The 22436-nt window shown below is 39.1% G+C and overlaps 1 protein-coding gene across 4 annotated transcripts; it reads right to left on the bottom strand.

Moving 5' to 3' along the window:
- Window positions 1-78: 78 nt before the first annotated feature.
- Window positions 79-20430, bottom strand: WNT5A (Wnt family member 5A). 4 transcript variants are annotated; one of them, XM_072127137.1, is made up of 5 exons: window positions 19312-20430; window positions 15082-15209; window positions 14236-14483; window positions 9549-9841; window positions 79-1579 (listed from the first exon to the last, which is right to left on the bottom strand). In XM_072127137.1, the coding sequence occupies exons 1-5, from the start codon at window positions 19318-19320 to the stop codon at window positions 1121-1123; spliced, it is 1137 nt and encodes a 378-aa protein (XP_071983238.1). In that variant the 5' UTR covers window positions 19321-20430; the 3' UTR covers window positions 79-1120. The 4 variants fall into 4 exon arrangements, with proteins under 4 accessions (XP_071983238.1, XP_071983237.1, XP_071983239.1 ...); XM_072127136.1 differs by having other exon boundaries at window positions 15082-15212; window positions 19312-20429; XM_072127138.1 differs by lacking the exon at window positions 19312-20430 and adding an exon at window positions 16043-16106 and having other exon boundaries at window positions 15082-15212.
- Between the last annotated feature and the right edge of the window lie 2006 nt (window positions 20431-22436).

The raw sequence follows: 22436 nt of genomic DNA, 5'->3' as shown, positions 1-22436 counted from the left end.
AAAAAAAAAAAAAAAAAGGGCATAAAAAAAAATTACCAAAAACTATCAATTTGAAATAAAAAGGAAACGTTGCCTAGGTAAATGTGTAAATAAATACATACATTTAATTACTGGCAATATTTAGGGTTATATATACATATAGTCACAAAAGCTTTGAAATCGAAAACAGCAGACCACAAATTTCCCATAAATGTAACCATATTGTATGTAAAAAATTGAGTGTATAGAATGAATAGATGTAAAACATAGGACTTTTTCTCAAAAACCTTTTAAAACTTTTTAAAGCAAAATTAAAATGGAGTACTGGAAGATGGCTAAATATGGAAAAGTTAGGAATTTTCTTTTTTTTTTTTTTTCGATGACCAGGAAAAAATATTTCAAAAATAAAAAAAGCCTAAGGACGGTGAAATTGCAGAACAAATGGTCGATAATATCCACTAATTTTTTTTTTTTCAACAAGTATATTTTCAGAACGATGAAAGTATAATGTGTAGGATGAATACATCAATATGAATTACAAAAATGCCTGAATTAAAACGGGTACGATGTCCGATAGCAATGTGTATGAATAGCTTCAAACTTAACATATAAAAGAATTTATGCAGAATACAAAGTGCAATCCCAACATCTCCAGAGGTATCACACAACAAATAGTAGTTCCTAATATGAAGATAAAATATCAGAGGAAATAAAACAAAAAAAAAATATTCTCTCTGAATCTAACTGCCGAACGGTGAAACTTTTTGGAGCGAATTCTCCAGAAACCTTTAAAACACAACTTTTTTTTTTATTTAAAAAAAAAAAAAAAACACAGCTCGTCTTCATCCGTCTGCACCCCCTCTCATCCATATAAACCTACTATACATGTTCTAAATCCCAAGCGCTTCAGTCTTAGTTTTATCTAATTATATACTTTCTTTTTTTTTTAGAAAAAAAGTCTTTATTGTGTAAATAAATATTTTCAGTTCATTCTTTATTACTTGTTTTTTTTTTTTTGCAAGGAGAGGCTGTGTGATATGAAGAAAAATAGATCCAGTTGCTCGTCGGCTTGCAACTCCTAAGTGACCTCTATAAATTAAAGCGGATATTCAATATTGTCCATAGTCATTTGCTTTGCCCCTTACTTGCATACAAACTGATCGACGATCTCGGTACATTTTTTGCATTTGACGTAACAGCACCAGTGAAACTTGCAGTGACATCTCTCAGTCTGTACGGTTTTGAACTGGTCATAACCCCTACCACAGCACATAAGCTCACAGCCGTCCATGCCCTCCGATGTCTTATTGCACAGCCTTCCCTGGGTTCCTAAAGATCCAGTGCTTTCATTGCGGACGCAATAATCCGGACTCGGATCAATGTAAACCAGTTCGCTCAGAGATGGAGCGTTGAACTTGTTGTTGACTTGAACCAATTTGCCTCGATTAGTGATTTTCATGGCCGTGGCGCTGTCATATTTCTCTTTCAATAGGTCGCCAACTTTCCGGAAGTCCGCCAACTGTAGCCAACAAGTCTTAAGACTGCAGGAACCGGAGACTCCATGGCATTTGCAGGCCACATCCGCTAAAGCACCTACTGCCTGTAAAGAGAGACACAAATGTTAGTGTGACTTCGGGGAAGCATACAAATAGACGAGACATGACACGCCGACTACTTAGTCCATAAATTTAGCAGTGGAATTCATACTGGGAATAGCGACAGGGTTATCCTAACTATTTTTACAAAAAAATTCTTGACTGTATTTGTTTCTATTCATCTATGCTGGGTCAGTCTGCTATGAGCTAAATGATTTTTTTCTTGGATCATTGATTTATCACCACACCGTCTAGAAACAGTTGTATAATAGGTTCACAGTAAGTACCATATTTCCATTTGGGGACCCAGTTAGGAAACCACCAGTCAGTGCCTTACCCTTTAAAATGCCTTAAACTTAACGAGAATTAGCATCCTTGACATAGACATATAGAATGTTGAGTATGAGTTGTCTATCGTTAAAGGGCTAAAAATATTTCAGTGTGGGTCAATGGTCCCTAAACTTATTGGCTCATCCTGAAACACCAGAAAGTAGTTACATCATGTTTAAACTATGTGACCACTGAAGCAGCAAACAACTGGCACAACCTGAACAATGAACATGACATCATACAAGACCGGAACAGGAAACGGACGGCTGTCGAAAGGGAGGACTATAAGTTTTGATACTCTAAAAATTTGCGGGAAACCCTTTTGTACTTAACAAAGACTTAAATGTTAAAGCCCAAAATTATCTAACTAGTATATCTTCCACAGCCCCGGTGTCTCTGATCTGGTAGCCCCTGCCAGTTTACTTGACCACCATGATCATATGACACGACCATGCTCTGACCAATCACAACCTCAGCGGTAAGGACTACACGTATGGTTAAGAAACTAGTGATTGATCATTTTTATTTTAACACATTCCGATCTTATAAAAATTTGTATAATCACCCCAAAATAAAATTTAAGATGTCCATTAAATAACAATACTGTTAGTATAATCCATCATTCCGCTTCAGTTTTTGAAATTGGCTTAAGAACATTGTGAACTGCCGGAAAAATGACCTTTTGGTATTTCTGCCGTTAAAACGATAGCAGGTAGTGTCACAAATCTATAGACTACAACAAATGCTGCCTTCATCAGTCTCACTATGGACGCAATGAAGATAAACCATTCTAGATTTGTTTCAAACATGTGTTTGGTCTGTTATTCGAGATTCTTCTATATGGGAGAATACCAGCAGACACTATATATGAAGGTCTAGCTCATGATCCACTTTCCCCACCCAATCGGCATAATTAGCAGATTTTACCGTATAGAAGTTCATACATAAAGATCAGTCAGGAAGTTTAGTGGTGGACAAGGCCAGACGGTTTGTCTTTCCTAACAAGTTGAGAATGTATAGGGCACGTTCCTCCTAAATAAACGAGCAGAAGCTGCTTTTTAGTAATTTTTTTTTTTTTGCCTGGTTTATTTATGGGGCATTTTTTTTTTACCCAAATATAATTGATGGAAGTGGTTTCACATTAGCGTTTTTTTTCTTTCACATTAGCGTTTTTTTTTTCACTGAACCCATTTTGGCTTGTGGACACATACAGATTGGTTTTCTCTTCCTGGCATCAGTTTTTCCCATTGATCCAATGTTGCCACTGAGCAGAACAGGTTCTAATTTGCCTACAGATTGATAGGCCAAAAGGAGTTCAGTGAAAAATCACTAGTGTTAAATAAAACACCAAAGTCTAGCCTAAATCACAAGTGTGGGTTCAACCCCTAGAGCCCCGACAGTCAGGTGTTGTGAAGACTGCTTGTCTGAATGTTACAAGCACAGCGCCGTACACTGTATAGTGCCCAAACCTGTAATTGCAGCTCCGTCTCATTCCCTTAAATGAAATGGACCTGCAAGCAAGAAAAGAAAAGACACTCACCGAAATGTGAACCATTCCGATATTGATCAACTAACCTAGGAATAGATGACCAAATAATTCCAGAATACCCCTTAAATATTTTTTTACTCTATGGAAGAGAGAGGGCTTGGTCCTGCTGCAGTAGGCTACCGCCTTATATAGCATTAAAGAGGGAGGACACGGTCGGCCATCCGGCACACACATAGAATATTTTAATTGTTCATTTCTCAGTCAAACTGCTCCCAGTTCTGGTACATGGAGAGCGTCAGAGAGCACGTAACCTACTCTGTGATGTCTACATGTCAGAAAGTAGATAGAAACGGAGGTACCACACACTCAAAAATCATGAGTGGTGCGCATGTATGAGTCTCAATCCAGCTTGATAAGGTATGGAAACACGGCAAACACTGAAATTGCTTCAGCTTTCTTGTGATTTATCCAAACATAGTATAACAATAGGCCTTCACCAAGACAAAAATCACCGCATGTCAATCATATTTTACAGATCAAGAATTATCAACGTTTCGGTCAAGTCGACCCTTGTCAAGTAGACAAGTAGTGAATATAGGTAGATTATACTTCAGGAGTGAGGTGAGGTGGTGCGATTTGGTGTTTGACATGTAGACACGGCGCACAGGACTGGCTACAGTTTTTTTGTGATTTATTCAGACAGTCTTGGTTTGTCAACGTTTGGTCTTTTGTTCCTCGTTTTAAAAAAACCTGCAATTATGCAATGAACAACCACAAACAATTTCTTACAGTGGTGATAACAGTCTGCAGATATTAATTACAGTAGCCTATTACTATGTAAATGCCTTGGACCAAAATTTAGCAATACAGTCTAATGCTACCAGCGTATGACTGCGTGCAATATCAAGCCACGAATAAAAGACCCATGGACAATGGGTTCAGGCAATGATTTGGACACCATGACTGTGGTAATCTTCTTATATTTGTTATTCATGGCCTCCTTCTTTCTAAAACTAACTTTTAAAATTAAAAACTTTTAAAAAGTTATAATGACAATAGAAAAAGACTGCCTGAGCCGGCTACACAACCAGGCATAGGACAGGTTCTATAATTTGCTTCTTGGGTAGACAGCGGAGGCCATGGAAACCACAGTCATGTGTACGGGCTTACACATGGAGACATGTGTTATCCATTCTAACAACAGCCAAAAACAATGTTCATGTGCATGAGGGCTAAAGGAGTGGAAAGGTCGCCATTTTGAAATGGGCATTTTAAGATCGATTACTTGTCATCATTAAAATGCACCAGATTTATCACAGTGGTTGATGCTGGATGATAAATCTGTTGCATTATTGTAATTAACACCTTTACAACCTATTATTACCCATACAGAATCATTCCATTGGCTACACCTAAAGCCACACCCCTTCCCCAGAAATACACACCCTTTTGTTTTAAACAATTGATAAAGTTTAGTAAAAGTGGCCAACTTGTTTAACAGTCCAATTATAGGGATCACCCATATTATACCTACCCTATTAGATTTGTGCACCCACTGATATGGGATTGGTTAAGACAGAGGGGGCATGATTGTAAAAGCCGCACTGCCTCCTCCATCCACCAGAAGGCACCAGGAAACAGGATGTCACAGGAAGTCCTGCTGCCTAGGGGTCACTTGACTTGCGGTATGCAGCAAACTTAAAACAGGTTATAATATGGGTGACCCTTTTTTGGTCTTATATCGATCTTGTTAAAGTTTATTAACTTTAAAATAAGTGTCCAGCCCCTTTCATATATGCAAACAATTTTAGATCAGTTATGCCAGACATACATTAGGCCTACATTTTGCTTAGTAACTTTTGTGAGTAGTTAGGGTCTTTAATGAGAACCCTTCTTCATAACATAAGCTTCAGCAGTGCAGATATTCAACACAAGCTTACAAGTTATGACTAAAAACTTGTAGCTCGTCTGGTTTCTCCAACTATGATGATGCTTTACTGCTCCTATAAAGATGAATTATTAAACTTTATGGAGGCCACTGTTTATCATCAAATAGAGGATTAGCCATGTGTTGGAGAATGGGGATAACCTATAATTTAGCCCTTCATAAAAGTCAAAATGCTTATGTCTAGACTTTGGTCTCCCGACAAATAGGTTATAAAGAAAATCCCTTCAGTATAGTATTAAAATGAAAAGAACCTCCAAATAATAACGAACCAACATTGTCACAATCCACCACTTCCTGGCACTCCCAGTCGTCCAGTCAGGATTCCAACAAACTAAAAGTTCGGATTGAATTTTTTAGCCATCATAGACCCCAAAGACTTGGTTCGACTGGGTTGATCATTGACCAAGATGAGTAAGGATCTCTTTTTCTTATCCGAGAAGACAAAGATTGTGACTTCTATTGGACCCAAGGACAAAGGTGTCAAACCTGCATCCTGTTTTTTGTAAAACTCAACAACTTCCACATTGTCAAGGAAAGGGCCCGAGAACATCCCTAGAGGCAGGGCCGCATCTGCCATGAGGCAGGATGAAAATCTTGTTTCAGGCGGCGGACATCAGAGGCGGCAGAATGGCAGCCTGGATGATTTAGGAGGCAGCTCGTGACCTGATCTATCACCCAGCAGAAGTTCCTGCTGGCTGCTCTCTGCTCCCCCCTGCACAGGTCATACACTATTTAGTTAGGATCCTTTTAGCTAGCAGACAATTAACCCCTCAAGCCACCATGACGTTCCCCAATGTTATGGGCAGCAGTGCATAAAGACACCATGACATTGTGGAACCTCATGACTTCTGTCACTCTGACAATATGCAGCGATTGCTGTGACTGGTCATTTAGTACAGCCAGACAAATCCCAGAAGAAAGTAGCATTCCCTGGCGGAGCTCACCTTAGCAGTATCCTATCTCCTCATTTTCCTTCACAGACCCTCCACACCATAAATCACCTGCACACCACACACAATTAACCCCTTCACTGCCCAGCTGCATACCTCTCCCATCTGTGCCCTCCTCTACATTTTTATTTAACTTTGAAGAAAACCTAAAGGGTTAATAAAGCTCCTTAAAGACATTTTGAATAATTGAAGGTGTAGTTTCTTAAATGGTGTAATTTATGTGTTTGTATCTGTTGTTTAGGTCCATTGAAATCACTTGAAATTGCCCTTAATAAAATGAATTTGGAAATTTAAAAAAAAATATCTACTAAACTTCTACCATCCTAAAGATACAAAAGAATTTTTAAAAATGTTGCCAACGCAAAGCAGACATATGGCGAATGTTATTTATTAAGTCATTTTTGTGTTATAACTATTTGTTCAAAAATTTTATTTAAAATACTGCTCTCAGGAGGTAAACAATTGATACATATGGGTATTTGTGTGAGTGATTGTCTATATACAAAGAGTGTGGAAATAAACATTTAAATAGGCCTGTGTATACAGCGTTGGGGGGGGGGGGGCGCTATTTGTATTTTCGCCTCAGGCAGCAAAAAGGCTAAAATCGGCCCTGCCTAGAGGGCAACGCTGACCAGATCTAGTTATCCACACACTTTATATAGTTGTGGGCAACCTTCTTTCCCCTATACAGATGGCCATTTGCTTTGCCAAGCGTGCATGTGTGCTAAAAAATTAGAAAGAAATTATCTATTGCCAGAACCCTCTAGTGGCCAATTATGTCCCTTGAGAACCAAAACCCAGCAGGCCCACCTATCCTTTCTTTAACATCTGCCTTCAAGAAGAAAGAAAAGACATCTCAAAACCCACTGGATTGTTAATCTATCCCACTGAAATAATCAGGTTCACCCGCCATGTGTCGAATGTGCACCTGTAGGTCATAACAATCATCTACCCAAGTTACAATTAACTTTAAGCTCTATGTAAAAAAAAACAAGAGCGTAGCTTGCGGAGCCATAGGTTTCACAGTCACAACAAGGACTTGGTAGCAAAGCTGACCCAAAGAACCCACCAATACAGTGAAAGATTTTAGAACTTGTATAAATTTAGGGAGTCAAAATACTTGTTTTTAACTGTCCACAGCAAGAAGATCACAACTTTTGGAAGAAAGGCAGCTGAGCCCCGATTCACCATTTTGCTCAACATGACTGAAGCTCATTGTGGGGAAAACAGAACAAAAATGGAGAGCAATTATATTACATTATAAAAGTAGGTACAGGCGGTCCCCTACTTAAGGACACCCGACTTACAGACAACCCATAGTTACAGACGGACCCCTCTGCCCACTGTGACCTCTGATGAAGCTCTCTGGATGCTTTAAAATAGTCCCAGATTGCAATAATCAGCTTAAAATTGTCTGCAATGAAGCTTTATTGATAATTCTTGGTCCTATTACAGCAAAAAAATTTGAAACTCCAATTGTCACTGGGGCAAAAAAAAAAAATTGTCGGGAACTACAATGATAAAATATACAGTTTCGACTTACATACAAATTCAACTTAAGAACAAACCTACAGTCCCTATCTTGTATGTAAACCGGGGACTGCCTGTATATCTCTAGATAGACCATCATTACGTGCTCACCAATTATTAGATACCAGAAGAGGGACCCAACCCATACAATGCCCAGTAGCTTAACAAATATACCTGACAACCCCATCTCAGACTACCAGTGGTGGATAATAATAATAGTGGTTTGGGCAGTAGACTGGGGCCAAGGCCATCAAAACCACCCACCAAATTTTCATCAAAACCACCCACCAAATTTTATACCGAGAAGGACTTTTACCCATGAGATCCTCAAACATCTGTTCCATATCTCAATACACAAGAGCAATATCAGGACCATAAAGGGTCCTTCAAAGGTCCTGAAACTGCAGATTGAAAGCAGGCAGAATTATTTTTGTCTGGGACAATTGAGGAAGTTACAGTGTAAGATGACCCCAATGTTTGGTCATACATGCACTGCACATGCACTGGTACCATTATATGGACATTGAGAAGACCTCCTGGTATCTGAATCTTGAAGTGCACCTTAAAATTAATACATATTCCTAAATGAATAAATTGTCCTATAAAGATTGAAGGGGTCTACATACAAGCCCTGCTGTATAAAAGGAGTCAGTCTAGAACTAAAAGGTCACATGGGGGATCTGTGACCTGCCTCTGTAGGTGTGCCATGTTACTATGTATAATACATGGAGGTCACAAAATAAGAGGTTTCAGGATTGGAGTCTCTCATACCTGACCAACAGGATCCATCCTCATATGACACTGTTAGACTGTAATAAAACCAACCCCTTTAATATCTCCCGACCCGATGGGACCTAGGTGACGGGTCGTCACTATGTATCATAAAAGTCAATCCTTAGTGAGAGCACTAACTAGTAGACATAGATTTCAGCAGACCCTCAGCAGTGAGAGGTACCAGGGTTATCTTGTATTTCTATGATCTTGTGAAAATAGAGAACTGGTTATTCGGTACATACGACGCAGATTATGGGGGCATCAGATATAGCAGATTTCCTCAAGGAGAAGGACAGGGAACAGCCCTGAAATTTCTTGGCCTTGTCCTCCTCGAAGGCACTGAAGCCTGAACAGCGAGTGACCAGAATGACCACATCTGAAGGCTCTGCCAAAGGTTACACCCAAGAGGGGATCGAACTAAACCACGTTGCCTAGGGGCATAACACTGCTACTGTAAGATCCCACAGGAGGTGGTGCTTTATTTATGGCTCCAATTTAACCCTTTGGTCACTAAAATGCCATTTAAGACTCTCTCATTAAAGGGGGTTTCTAGGAAAACACAATAGTTGCCCAAAGTGATAAAAATACCTGGATATAGTACAATATGACATACAGGCAACTGAATGTGCTTGAACTAATATTAAAAGGGACGCCTAGATGTTTACTAGACAACAAAATCTACTGATCGTAAGGGTTCAGGCCTCGATCAATCATCCCAAGAATAGTTCAACGCGTCTATGTGAAATAAATCTTAATGAACTATGACTTGTACCAGCACGATGGCAGCCTACAGGGGTAGAATACCTTAAATTAACTTAAAATTTTAGTTTTTTTATTACGTTTATCCAAGACGCACTTTCACTACATTTAGATGGGATAATAAGACCCTGCAAATGGTGAAACACTATTATACCAACAGGCATTATGTTACTTGCATTATTAACTCTCCTTACCTTCCGTCCAGCTTCATTGTTGTGCAAGTTCATCAAGACCCTGGCGTTTTCGTAACTTCCTTTCTGGAAGATTTTTTCCCGTTCCCTCGCATCCACAAATTCCTTAGAAAATCTGTAGCCATAGTCTAGATTATCCCCGCAGCCACCCCATAGCCAATCCCGGGGTAGATCCTTAGGCCGGACTGCCCTGCTGCACCCACAGATGGAGAGCTCCCCCTCTCTGCACGCTCTGCTCACTGCGTTCACCACTCCAGCAGCGCTGATCGCATAGGTGAAGGCCGTCTCTCTGCTGCCTGCAAAATAATACAAGAAATTCACCAAATGAGTATGAGAAGCTCTACAATACCATAGCCTAGTATAAGATTTATTGTTACAATGCACATATACATACTACATACAGACAGGATACATATTATAAAGAAGGTAAATAACGCAGAGAATATGGATAAGCTGCCCCATAGAGAATCATTTTTTCCCCAAAAACACTGTACAGCCCATATTCCTTTGCTCGTCAGAGGGGACATCAGTACCAGGCAAACCCATACTACCCAAGGAATGGCCTGACAAATCTACGGTTAATAACAATCTCATCAGTTTGGGTCCGATTCCTGGGACCCTCACTGATCATGAGAATGAATCACTATCGATCATGAAAATGGGGAATCCATTCTCATTAACGGTTTAAAGCAGCGGGTCAAACTTACATCCTACTGCTCCATTCAGTAGAACAGAGTTTCGGAAACGGAGTTCGGGGCCATCACTCTACGACTTTCTAGCCATGATAGAGCTGGAGATACTGGAACACTGTGCACCACAACTTCCGGCACTCCCATAGTGTTGAATGGATTGGCAGGATGTACACTTGACCTGCCGCTAACATTCCATTATTGAGAACAGCATCCCCCATGATTTGTAGGGGTCCAAGCAGTCAAAGCTCAACCGATCAGTTTCTTATGAATCAAACTTTGTACAACCCCTTTAAAAAGGAAGCTTCTCCGTTCCTAAGTGACCCCACAAGTAAAAACACAAACATTGTATAGGGAACTTTTTAGGTTTTTATTTTAGGCACATTAGCTTCTCAGCACACGAGGGGTGGACCTTCTGCTGCGCTCCTTTTCTTTTTTATGCTGAACTGCCCAGTAGGCACAAAGATTCACATCAACCATAGAGGTAAAAATACAGGAGCAATAGCAGATATGGCTCACATACAAAGCAGCGGCTGCCCTACCTATAACAAGAGTTGACCTTATCGCCTTAATAGATGTTGGTGTGCTCTATGTTTGAGGGCTGATGGGTATCTGGGCAATTGCTCTCATTTTTGCCAGTATACGGTATACATTTACTTTTCTCTACATTTTTTTCACTAAGGACCAAGTCCTAAAGTTTTTAAAACTCCCCCCCAAAAAATTGTAACCAATTTAAGATCTAAGCGCTGCCATTTTCATAAACATCAGGGTAGTCTCGGATTACGCCCCCTAATAGGCACCTTTTTTTAACTGCAGGTTGGAATAGTTTAGCCAATTTATCTGTTAATCAGAAGTGGAGAGGGTTCAGGGGTGGAAGTGATTTTGTTTTTTTTTTTTTTACCAAGGTTTTCTTCCCACACTAGTTCCCATTAAATGAAAACAAGATGATTTGAGAAGTTACATGTGCGGAGGGTTACAATAACTGCACTTAAGCGACTCTCCAAAATAAATGTCAGGCAGAAATAAAAACACAAGATCCCAAAACCTGATATCTTCTCTTTTTTCTGTTCCTTCCTATCAAACTTTGTGCCATCTCATTCTTACATTGAATTAAAAATCATCTCAGTGTTTATCTCTAAATGGCCTCTAAAAGCCTTGAAATGGAGAATTTAACCCCAAAGCCTGCAGAAGGTTTGGATTAAATTAAGAAACAAGTTCTGTTCGCTTTGTGTAACGTGAGTGTTCTGTCTATATGAATGCCATATTGTCCGCAGTCCTATAGAAATGCCATGGGCCATCTGAAATCCAAGGAGAAAGTCGGGGGATTCTGCAACGAACATAAACCGCTTTAACTAATCTGACCCCATAGAATTTATGGGAGAGAGGGGCGAGTGCCGCGTAATTCGTCTTACAATTTTGAAGATTTAAAGTGGTGGCTTATAGGGGATCTGACTGTATGAATGTAACGCAGAAGTGAAAAAAAAAAATTACTGTACTTATATTATAATTTATGAATTAAAACTAAAATTACAGAGAGAAAAAAAAAAAAACATTTTTTCTTTGTCCAGTGTGGATGGGTGTCCATTTCTAGCCCTTTAATTTTGTGCTGTTCCGATTTTATACGATTTAATTTCCAATATTAATATGTATATTTTACACTGTTTATGTTTAAGTATTTTATCACTCGTTTTCAGCACTTGGTTATTTCAGTTCTTTGTGGTATAGAGGTAAATTTTGCTAAAAGTACAGTTAATTTTGTTATTTTGGGCAAGTTTTTTCTCCTGTTTTCAATAAAGTAGTTCTCAAAAAAAAAAAAACGTAATACAAGTTTTTTGCCCTTTTAAAATTGTTATTCAAATTCTGGTTATATTTGATATTTTAGCCATTTTTCATCCACAATTTTTGTTTTTTGTTCTAATGAGCTCAGGGTTTTGCGTCTTTAGCACAGACGCAAAAGGTTTTTTTTTGGTTGTTTTTTTTTTTTTTTTTTACTGCAATAAAAATAATAGCAAAGGAAATGGAACAAATGTGATGTGTGAACTAAGAAAACAGAGGATGTGGATTTTTGAGTTTTAACCTATTGCCTTTTAGGGGCTGAAAACTAAACCATGACAGATCAAATAGAACAAGTATTATAGATCTTATAGAACAAGGTGCATATCATAGAAAATACAAATATGTATACAATATAGGACACCATTTAAAATGTATTGGCAATGACGTCTTTTTTTTTTTTTTTTTTTAAGCCTGATTTTATTATTCAGTTATTAGTGTTTTTTTTTTTTTGTTTCGTTTTATACCATAGTTTCATTCCTTGTAACAGATTAATTTTTTTATTACCATTTTATTCTTTTTGTTTACGGTAACCACAATGATGGAGCTGATCAATATCAGTTTTCTCATATTTCACTCAATTACAATATTTTCTATATAACAAAAATTGGTCAAATTTACACCGTGAAACCATTTTACATCCAAGACAAATGCACATAATAAAAGTTTCATTCCGCCACATAGAGACATATTCCAAATGAGTGAAATATTAGATTACGAAACGCGCGCAGCCTTGTAGGCCCCAGATGTGGCCTTCTGACAATGAATACACCGGATTATTTCTCCGCACATGCACGCACTTTGGATAGGGAAAATATACAATGTACAATCTTTGATAATTGTACGAGACATGTGGAGACATAGTGATAGATGGAATTACCAAAAAACGCAGCAAAGTGCCTACAAAAGCACATTAATTCTGTAATGCAGATCATCTTTAAAGCCCTGCAATTTTACATTTCAGCTAATTTCCCAGAAATAAAAAAATCATACAACCGGCTTCACCCCCCTTTATGAAAAACTTAAATATAGTCTGAGAGTCCAGTTTCTTGCAGTGGATGAATAGTCTCTTCTCTATCCCAGTCTGGGACGCCGCCTCCAAATACCTATTAAGCCCTCTTAGCGCAGCAGTTACTTTAAGTGGCTAATTGCCCTTATAAATTACTTCTTGTTTAAGAAATAGCTTTAATGCCGGAATATTAGAGAGATGTGAAATATAGAGGAATAGTCTGCAGCGTTCAACACCACAAAATCCCCCGGGATTGAGACTGTCATAACCTACAGGGAGGCTCCTTTAAGATCAACCCAAGTGTAAAGATGTACAAAAAGGGCTTAAAACCACATGTAAACAAGATGGGACAGAGGGGAGAGAAGACATGATGGAGGGGGGTCATGTAGCAGCACATCTCACTATCCCTGCAGAAATCAGGAGGTGTGAAGAGAGGATAATATAGTAATTCCCATAAGAAGGCATTAGACTGGGGCAGGAACCACAGATACTATGTAGATTCTTGTTACATTGTTTCATCATCTAAAAAGGGGACAAGTAAGTGAGACTAATAATCAGAAGTCAAAAGCTACACTGTGCACAATAGGGAATGAGATAGATAGATAGATAGATAGGAGATCAAGGAGAAAGATTATAGATAGAAAGTTTGTTGAAAATAGTAGTTTTCATTTCATTGAAGGTTGAATGAGATAGGACAGAGTACAAATAATACATTATAAGGGTTAGTTCCAATAACTTCTATAGCAGCTTTTGTGGAATTGGATGGATGGATGGATGGATAGATAGATAGTGTTTGTTCCATTAAATTCCCATTTCAGTTTTCAAGTAATTAGATAGATAGATAGATATGACTTAAAGAAGGTGTCCAATACACTATAAAGTTGCACTGCATGAAATAAAGAGTTCACCTGCTTTTTCTTAAACTGGACAATGGAGTGCTGCCTGCTATCTGGGGTTTAGATCAATAGATAGGAGATGGATAGACAAGCCAATATCAAATTACATTCCTATAATTCTCACTGCGCTATTATATCCATAGATTTACACCAAGAAGCCACAGAATGTATAAATAGAAAGTTCCACACAAGTCAAAATATTATTAAAATAAAACAATAAATAGATACATGAAATACATGAAATTCCTTGCTGATGTTCTTACCTATTTGCATGACTCTGCCAAACACTGAAGTGTTATCCACTGTGCTGCAGTTCCATCTCCTGTGTCTGAACTGGTACTGACATTCCTTGATACCAGTCTTTGCCCCTTCACCAATGTACTGCATGTGGTCCTGGTAGAGCTGGCACATCTTCTTCTGCCCCTGGGAGAGCCCCGATAACTGGCTGCACAGAGGCTGTGCCCCGATAATGTACACCTCTGGGAGCTGCACGGGGTTCATGGCCAGAGACCTGTACAAACACAGCATTGGTGTCGTTTATTATCGCACATACGATCCGATCGTTGATACAATCTAGTTCAATTCTACAGCATGATGTGTAACGTGCAATTGGTGCAGTGTATGAGTGCAGAATATATACAACATACAAGATACAATGTATCACTTTAGGGAATCGCCCTGCAACCCTTATACACACAGGAACGATCTGATCGTTTATACAATCTAGTGTAAGATGCAGCACTCTGAGCAATGAATACTATTTTAGACATGAACAAAAATGTTAAACTACTACTGTAGGGTTGTATTAGGCCACTTCCAGGTGGTTCAGTATTTTGGATCATTATTTATTAATCAGAAAAACAATCTTCTCATTATAGATACTGACCCTATGTGATCGTTCATGGGGTCTACAGCCGATAGGTAATAAATTGTATGAACGAAACAAAAAGCAAATAAAAAAAATACTTGACATCTTGTTTTAGGGGTGATGGTACAACCACAAATACAATCTGATCGCACGATTCAAATACTACATAATAAGATCATATAAGTTATTAATAGTATATAAATATGCCAGTGTCCTGACAGAGTAATAGAAGTGTGCTCACCACCAGGAGCTGGCATCCACCACCTGAGAGATACAGGACAATGCCAGGAGGAGGATCAGCAGAGAACTGGAGATCATGGCTCCCCCGGGTACCCTGAAACCTCCTGCCTTCAGTAAGGAGCCCAAGGACTGCTGCAAGAGAAGAAGAGCAATATAATAGCAGTATATAATATTTACAAGTGATGTCCAATGTTATGGATCTGGGAGAGATCACATCTACTGAAAATATGAATGAGGATCATGTAACAGAAAAATATACTAAAATAGAAGAAATTGTGCATAGAGAACAAGAGAACAAATATTTCATTTTTAGTATAAATTATTTATGAAAAATGTAGATTAAAGAGAAAAATCTATAAGAAGTCAGTATGTAATGAGGCAGAGCATGGAGACACATCTTCACACCTACACAGTGGCCACAGCTCTGCACCAGTCCCTGTGTGCGAGGATCTCCAGTGTCTGTGCCTGCTCTCTCTATCATTTATATGTGCTAATAGATTTACAAAAGGATGTCCAAACCCTGAGACAGGGTAGCCCTAACAAATAACATTTGGATTAAGCAATCCCCCAGCTGCCAGCACCAGCCACACATCTGCTACAGTCCCTGCAGCTCTCACTCATACTGTACATGCTCAGCACATGCACCTAGTACAGGGGCCAGGCTGCAAGTGCCTGAGAAAGTTACCTACATCCATGGAGTTCTCACAGTATGACAGATGGATGGATAGATAGATACTGTATGAGATATATAGATAGTATAGATAAGAAATATCTAGATAGATAGATACCAAAAAAGAAAGATAATGTATGAGATAGGACAGATAGATACAAAGTAGTTTACCTATGCCTTGATGCTAATCTTCTTAATCTTCTTCACTGTCTCTTTTTTTAAGACACCCCACCCTCTTCCCCAATAACCAAAGTTGTCCCATCCTCTATTATAAGTGCAGCCCATGTCCTACCTCATCTGGTTTTACTTCTCCAAGATGTGACAGCAGAGGAGACCTATGAGGAGATACAGCTCCTCTCCTGGGCTCTCACACATCTTGTCTGCTCCCTTACTACCAGCTCTGCCATACAACACCCTCATCCTCAGCCCTGGGTGTTGTGGGGGTCAGCACTACTCACATGGTGTCAATTACACCCCCCCCCCCCCTCCCCTCTTCATATCATTATTAGGAAGAGGAAGCAACATAAGATATAGTTCATGCCATTTTATATTATGGAATATCTTGTACATGGCTATAATGTATTCTATCACTAGGACACCTTTATATATATTAGTGGTATATATTATACACATCAATAGCTTCACAACATTGGATTATGCCAAACGAATACATTGTGGCATTTTTTTGTTGAATGTTGTGCGTTTCATATTAGACAGTTTGAAACATTGTATTTAGTCACTTATTACAGGTTCCATTATATTAGTTCTTCAATATATTCTAGGGAACTTCTGTGTTAAGTGGTTGTGTATCCAATTATAACATTGTTTCATTATACTAAATTATTTTTGCTGTAGATTATTATTGCAGTAGGTTTTATTAGTCAATTATAATATGTCCACATTTTATTATACCATAGGAACCAAATTTAAACAATAAGATATTTTAATAGACAAGACTGTATTGCCATGACAGTATATTATACTACACAAGAGCACCTAGAATGATCAATATTATGTACACAGTATATTATATTGTATGTTACTGTGATATTATATGTAATAGCAGTGTAATCATATCATTCCATTATAGTAAATTATGTCCATGATATAATAGCCCCCTAGCAATGCCGTGGGATATCATAACATCTTATAATATACTACATTCTATATAATAATTTAAACATTGATGCTGTTTACTAAAGTGATATATACGATGGATAGTTATGACATTATCACGATTTTATTTTATATCCCTCGAACAAAAAGGAGAAATACAAGGACAGATGTCCCCCAGCACTTTTAAATCCAACCCTTGCAGATAATTTTCTATACAAATTTTCACAATGATTTTTGCAATTTTAAGTAACAAAAACTGCAAATAAACCTATCCAAAACTTCCTAAAACTATGATTGGTGGCTATAAGATTATATAGAACCCCTTAGATTGTACCTAAATATTAACATCTCATGACATATTTACAGAAAACATAATATTTGGATTAATTATAAAAGTTACATTATTCCAAGGATTACATTAATTCCTCTACAGCCACAAAGAATCTATTCCCTATACGCAAGTCCTGACGTTTTCCTTAAAAGTTTCCATGGACTTCGATTTATAATCCTTGGATTTCTTAGATTATAATTATAATGTGTAAATCAGAGCTACAAATCGCAAGAAATCGTTCCGACCTGATTAACCTGATATTTTAGACATGACAGAGCAAGGAAGATAATGGGGATTCCAATAATCTGACAATGACATTAGAAAATAAAAGCAGCAATTTACGAATATTACTAATATATTACACATTTATTGAACATATTTATATTATAATCCAGTCCCCCCTAAAGCCCATTGATCGGTTTAGTAAGTGAATAATTTACTAGATGACATTTTTGAGCCCTTGGCCACAAGGCGGCGCTCTCCCTGCACTGTGAAATCTTCATAGAGGAGAAAGGTGCAATTAATTTCTGCTTTTTGTGGTGGTGGAAAGGGGGATGGGAAAGGAAAGAAGGGGGTTGGGGCACTTGTCAAAGTAACATACAGGAAATTTATGATTACAAGAAACTGGTCTGGACATTTTGTGACTTTAGGTGGGCGAGCAAATTGGGATTAAATGTAGGGGGCATCTAGTACCAGGGCTGATGATACATTGCACCCTGGTAGCTTTCAATTTGTATCGCTGACACTTGAACACAAAAAAATTGCATCATTATAAAGTTGCATTCACACATTCAAAGTTCCTGTTGCGGATTTTGAAGCCAAAATCAGATGTGAAAGAATTAAAAGGATAGACACAATTTTGACTCTTTTTTTTGTCAATTTAAAATTCTGGACAAGTGTGAATAGACCCATATTCATATTAGCATTATACTCCTATGTAAAGCATTGTTTCCCTGCCTTGTCCACTGAATGAGATGTTGACCAGATCCTGGAGGAATAATCACATTGCAAGTGACAAATCTCCTAATTGTTTGTGCAAGGAGCAGATTAGGTATCAATTGAAAATCATTTACAAGTTCAACTAGACCCCAGGCGATGTACAAGGTGAAGACATATCATTCCAGACCTTGTATCAAAAAAAAATAATAATAATAATTTGCATTGTATCCCATTGATAATGCAGTCCCTAATATCCAAGATTACTAAATTATTCAGTTTTTAGAGACTTCTACTAATCCTGTGCAAAACCCAAAAATTCTTCTACAAAAGTACAAAAAAGTAACAGTTGCAACTAGTGCCAATAGGGGGCAGCATAGTTAGTGAGTTGCTCAGAGTTTACCTATAGATATGCTAATAATGTTGGAGTCATAGTCTTGACCACCTGCACTGGCTAGGAGCCTTCAAGTTCACAGGTCCTCCACTAGGTCTGCCTCCTAGTTGTGAGTTCTATTCACTAACAGCAAGGATCTATCTGGAATTCCAAAAGGCACAAATGTTCTTACCAGGAGTCACAAATGTGCAACATCCCCCCTCATTCCAACATATTGAACCATGTTGTGAGTTTTAGGAACACGTGCAATAAACCAGGCTGGGTGCTATTGTCTGCTCGGAGGAGCCTGTCTGGGAGGGAGGAGATCCTGGCTTAGAGTCTAGGTGTAAAGTGGGACCTACTTGTCTCCAAACTTCCATGTGTTCAGGAGGAACATTTGCACAGAAGACTCCAAAATAAACTTTCTCAGGGTCCCTGCTTGAACTTGTAGCGACAAAATTGTCTAAAAAAAGGTCCATACTACTGACCATAAGTGATCACCTTCTCACCAATATCATAACTAGGGTGTATGGTTGAGGAGGACTTTTGGAGCTGACAACATGTTGGATTTAGTCATGACTCTGTTTCATTGAATGTCAAGATGGTGAAGGACCCTAGAAGGACCTTCTTGACTGTTGCAACTAATCTGAGAAGTTAGATGCGAAAAATTTTGATAAAAAATGTTTGAAGAACCTACAATAACCTTGGCACAGAGTGGTGCACAATATCTAGACAACATTCATATGGTACAAAATAGGTAAAACTATGTCAAGCCATGAAAGTCATGGTCTTCTCAGTGACTCACCTTCATCATGGTCCACACTAGAACGACAATGTTATAATCCAAGGGAGATTAAATCCAAAAAAAACTGAAATTGAGCCCCTATGAATAAAAGCCCAAAGGGATCGGATTTGGGTGTAATCCCCGATGAGTGAAGCTCCAAAAGGTTCCTCCTGGGTGCAGGTTGCAGAAGCCCCCCTGTGAGCTATACCCCCAATAGTAGATCCTCTTTGTTTCAGGACTTGGGGGGGCTCCTTGCCACTTTCCTGGAGATCCTGAGCCAAGATGGACGGAATATTCCTTATTGTAAGTCCCAAACTTGACCTAAAGGCTTCCAGCAGATCCCTCAGAAGTGTGTGAAGAGTATGTATAAGCAGCTCCTGAACCCCACATTCACCCAGCAGCCTGGATCAGATACTAAATGTGGGTGAGGGTGCCCCTAATCTCATCAAAGGGTGCAGATTTGGGGTCATGGCAGTGAAGGATGTGCAAGAATCCAAAGCACTCAGCATAGAGAGGGGTCTGTGGGTCCTGATCAGCAGCAGATGGAGCTCCCCTTTAATAAAGTGCAATCCCTGTGTGTGCAGCAGAGCTGAGTGTGTGCGCATCCAGCTCTCTCCTGTCTGCAGCTCTCACTGAAGAAAGTTCAGCAGCCAGAGCTGGGAAAACTTCAAGGCCGCGCATGCGCACTGCCGCCGGCCTATGGCGATGTACATTGCGCCAGGAGTGAGGGGTCTGCAGCGCAGCCACAGGGGGGCATGTTCCTCATAGAATATTCATGAAGTGCACTCACTCCATGCAGACATGGAGAGGATAAAGCACTCGGCAGGATTAACCCTTGCTCAACTGAATTACTTACACCCGTGACGTCACCCTCAACCCATCACGTCATTTTGTAAGATTTAGTCTTGTTTTTTTGCTGTTGTTTTTTGCTGCCATGTGTCAGGTAAGAGTTTAGAAAAGTCATGTAAGGTTCTTGTGACAAAAAGTTTGTTACAATGTTGCCCCGAATTCACAAATGTGTCAGAAGAGAAATGGGATATAAAGGAGAAAAGTGCAGAAAATCACACAAGGAAAGAGTAAAATGTTGTAGTTGGAAGTGTCAGAAGAATATAGAGATGTAGCAGGGCTGACTATGTATGGGATTGTTGTAGTGGTAAGTGACACACTCAGCTCTGCTGCATTTCCATGTTGTGAATTATCCTACTGCTACTTATCATATACTGAGGTGGTAGGTGACACACTCAGCTCTGCTGTATACTACTTATCATATACTGCGATGGTAGGTGACACACTCAGCTCTGCTGCATTTCCATGTTGTGAATTATCCTACTGCTACTTATCATATACTGAGGTGGTAGGTGACACACTCAGCTCTGCTGTATACTACTTATCATATACTGGGGTGGTAAGTGACACACTCAGCTCTGCTGTATACTACTTATCATATACTGGGGTGGTAAGTGACACACTCAGCTCTGCTATATACTACTTATCATATACTGGGGTGGTAAGTGACACACTCAGCTCTGCTATATACTACTTATCATATACTGGGGTGGTAAGTGACACACTCAGCACTGCTGTATACTACTTATCATATACTGGGGTGGTAAGTGACACACTCAGCTCTGCTGTATACTACTTATCATATACTGCGGTGGTAGGTGACACACTCAGCTCTGCTGTATCCCCGTGTTGTGAATTATCCTACTACTACTTATTATATACTGGGGTGGTAAGTGACACACTCAGCTCTGCTGTATACTACTTATCATATACTGGGGTGGTAGGTGACACACTCAGCTCTGCTGTATACTACTTATCATATACTGCGATGGTAGGTGACACACTCAGCTCTGCTGTATACTACTTATCATATACTGCGGTGGTAGGTGACACACTCAGCTCTGCTGTATACTACTTATCATATACTGGGGTGGTAAGTGACACACTCAGCTCTGCTGTATACTACTTATCATATACTGGGGTGGTAAGTGACACACTCAGCTCTGCTGTATACTACTTATTATATACTGCGGTGGTAGGTGACACACTCAGCTCTGCTGTATCCCCGTGTTGTGAATTATCCTACTACTACTTATTATATACTGGGGTGGTAAGTGACACACTCAGCTCTGCTGTATACTACTTATCATATACTGGGGTGGTAGGTGACACACTCAGCTCTGCTGTATACTACTTATCATATACTGCGATGGTAGGTGACACACTCAGCTCTGCTGTATACTACTTATCATATACTGCGGTGGTAGGTGACACACTCAGCTCTGCTGTATCCCCGTGTTGTGAATTATCCTACTACTACTTATTATATACTGGGGTGGTAAGTGACACACTCAGCTCTGCTGTATACTACTTATTATATACTGGGGTGGTAAGTGACACACTCAGCTCTGCTGTATACTACTTATCATATACTGCGATGGTAGGTGACACACTCAGCTCTGCTGTATACTACTTATCATATACTGCGGTGGTAGGTGACACACTCAGCTCTGCTGTATCCCCGTGTTGTGAATTATCCTACTACTACTTATTATATACTGGGGTGGTAAGTGACACACTCAGCTTTGCTGTATACTACTTATTATATACTGGGGTGGTAAGTGACAAACTCAGCTCTGCTGTATCCCCGTGTTGTGAATTATCCTACTACTACTTATTATATACTGGGGTGGTAAGTGACACACTCAGCTCTGCTGTATACTACTTATTATATACTGGGGTGGTAAGTGACACACTCAGCTCTGCTGCATTTCTGTTTCTAAGGAAAAAAGTGCAGAAAATATCACAAGGAAATACTTAAAAGTTGTTTTTTGTATAGGATTGTTGTAATGTTAAGTGACAAACTAAACCCTGCTGTGTTACTGTATTCCGCCTCCCTTACTGCTTTACATTATGTAGTGTGAAGATATGTGACAAACTCAGCCTGCTGCATTGCATTCTCCACATGTTCTCAATTGGTTTTTACGTTATATTATATCATCTAGAGGGATAGTGACACAGTCAACTCTGCTGCATTTCTGTTTCTAAGGGGGGAAGTGCATAAAATGTGTTCTGAACTCATTCTCACATTATTCTATATCCTATAGTAGGATGGGAAGTGATACACTCAGCTCTGCTAC

Source organism: Engystomops pustulosus, chromosome 10 (assembly GCF_040894005.1).
Source record: "Engystomops pustulosus chromosome 10, aEngPut4.maternal, whole genome shotgun sequence".
Lineage (NCBI taxonomy): Eukaryota > Metazoa > Chordata > Amphibia > Anura > Leptodactylidae > Engystomops > Engystomops pustulosus.
Note: the sequence above shows the minus strand (reverse complement) of the source record. Positions and strands in the feature narration are given on the sequence as shown.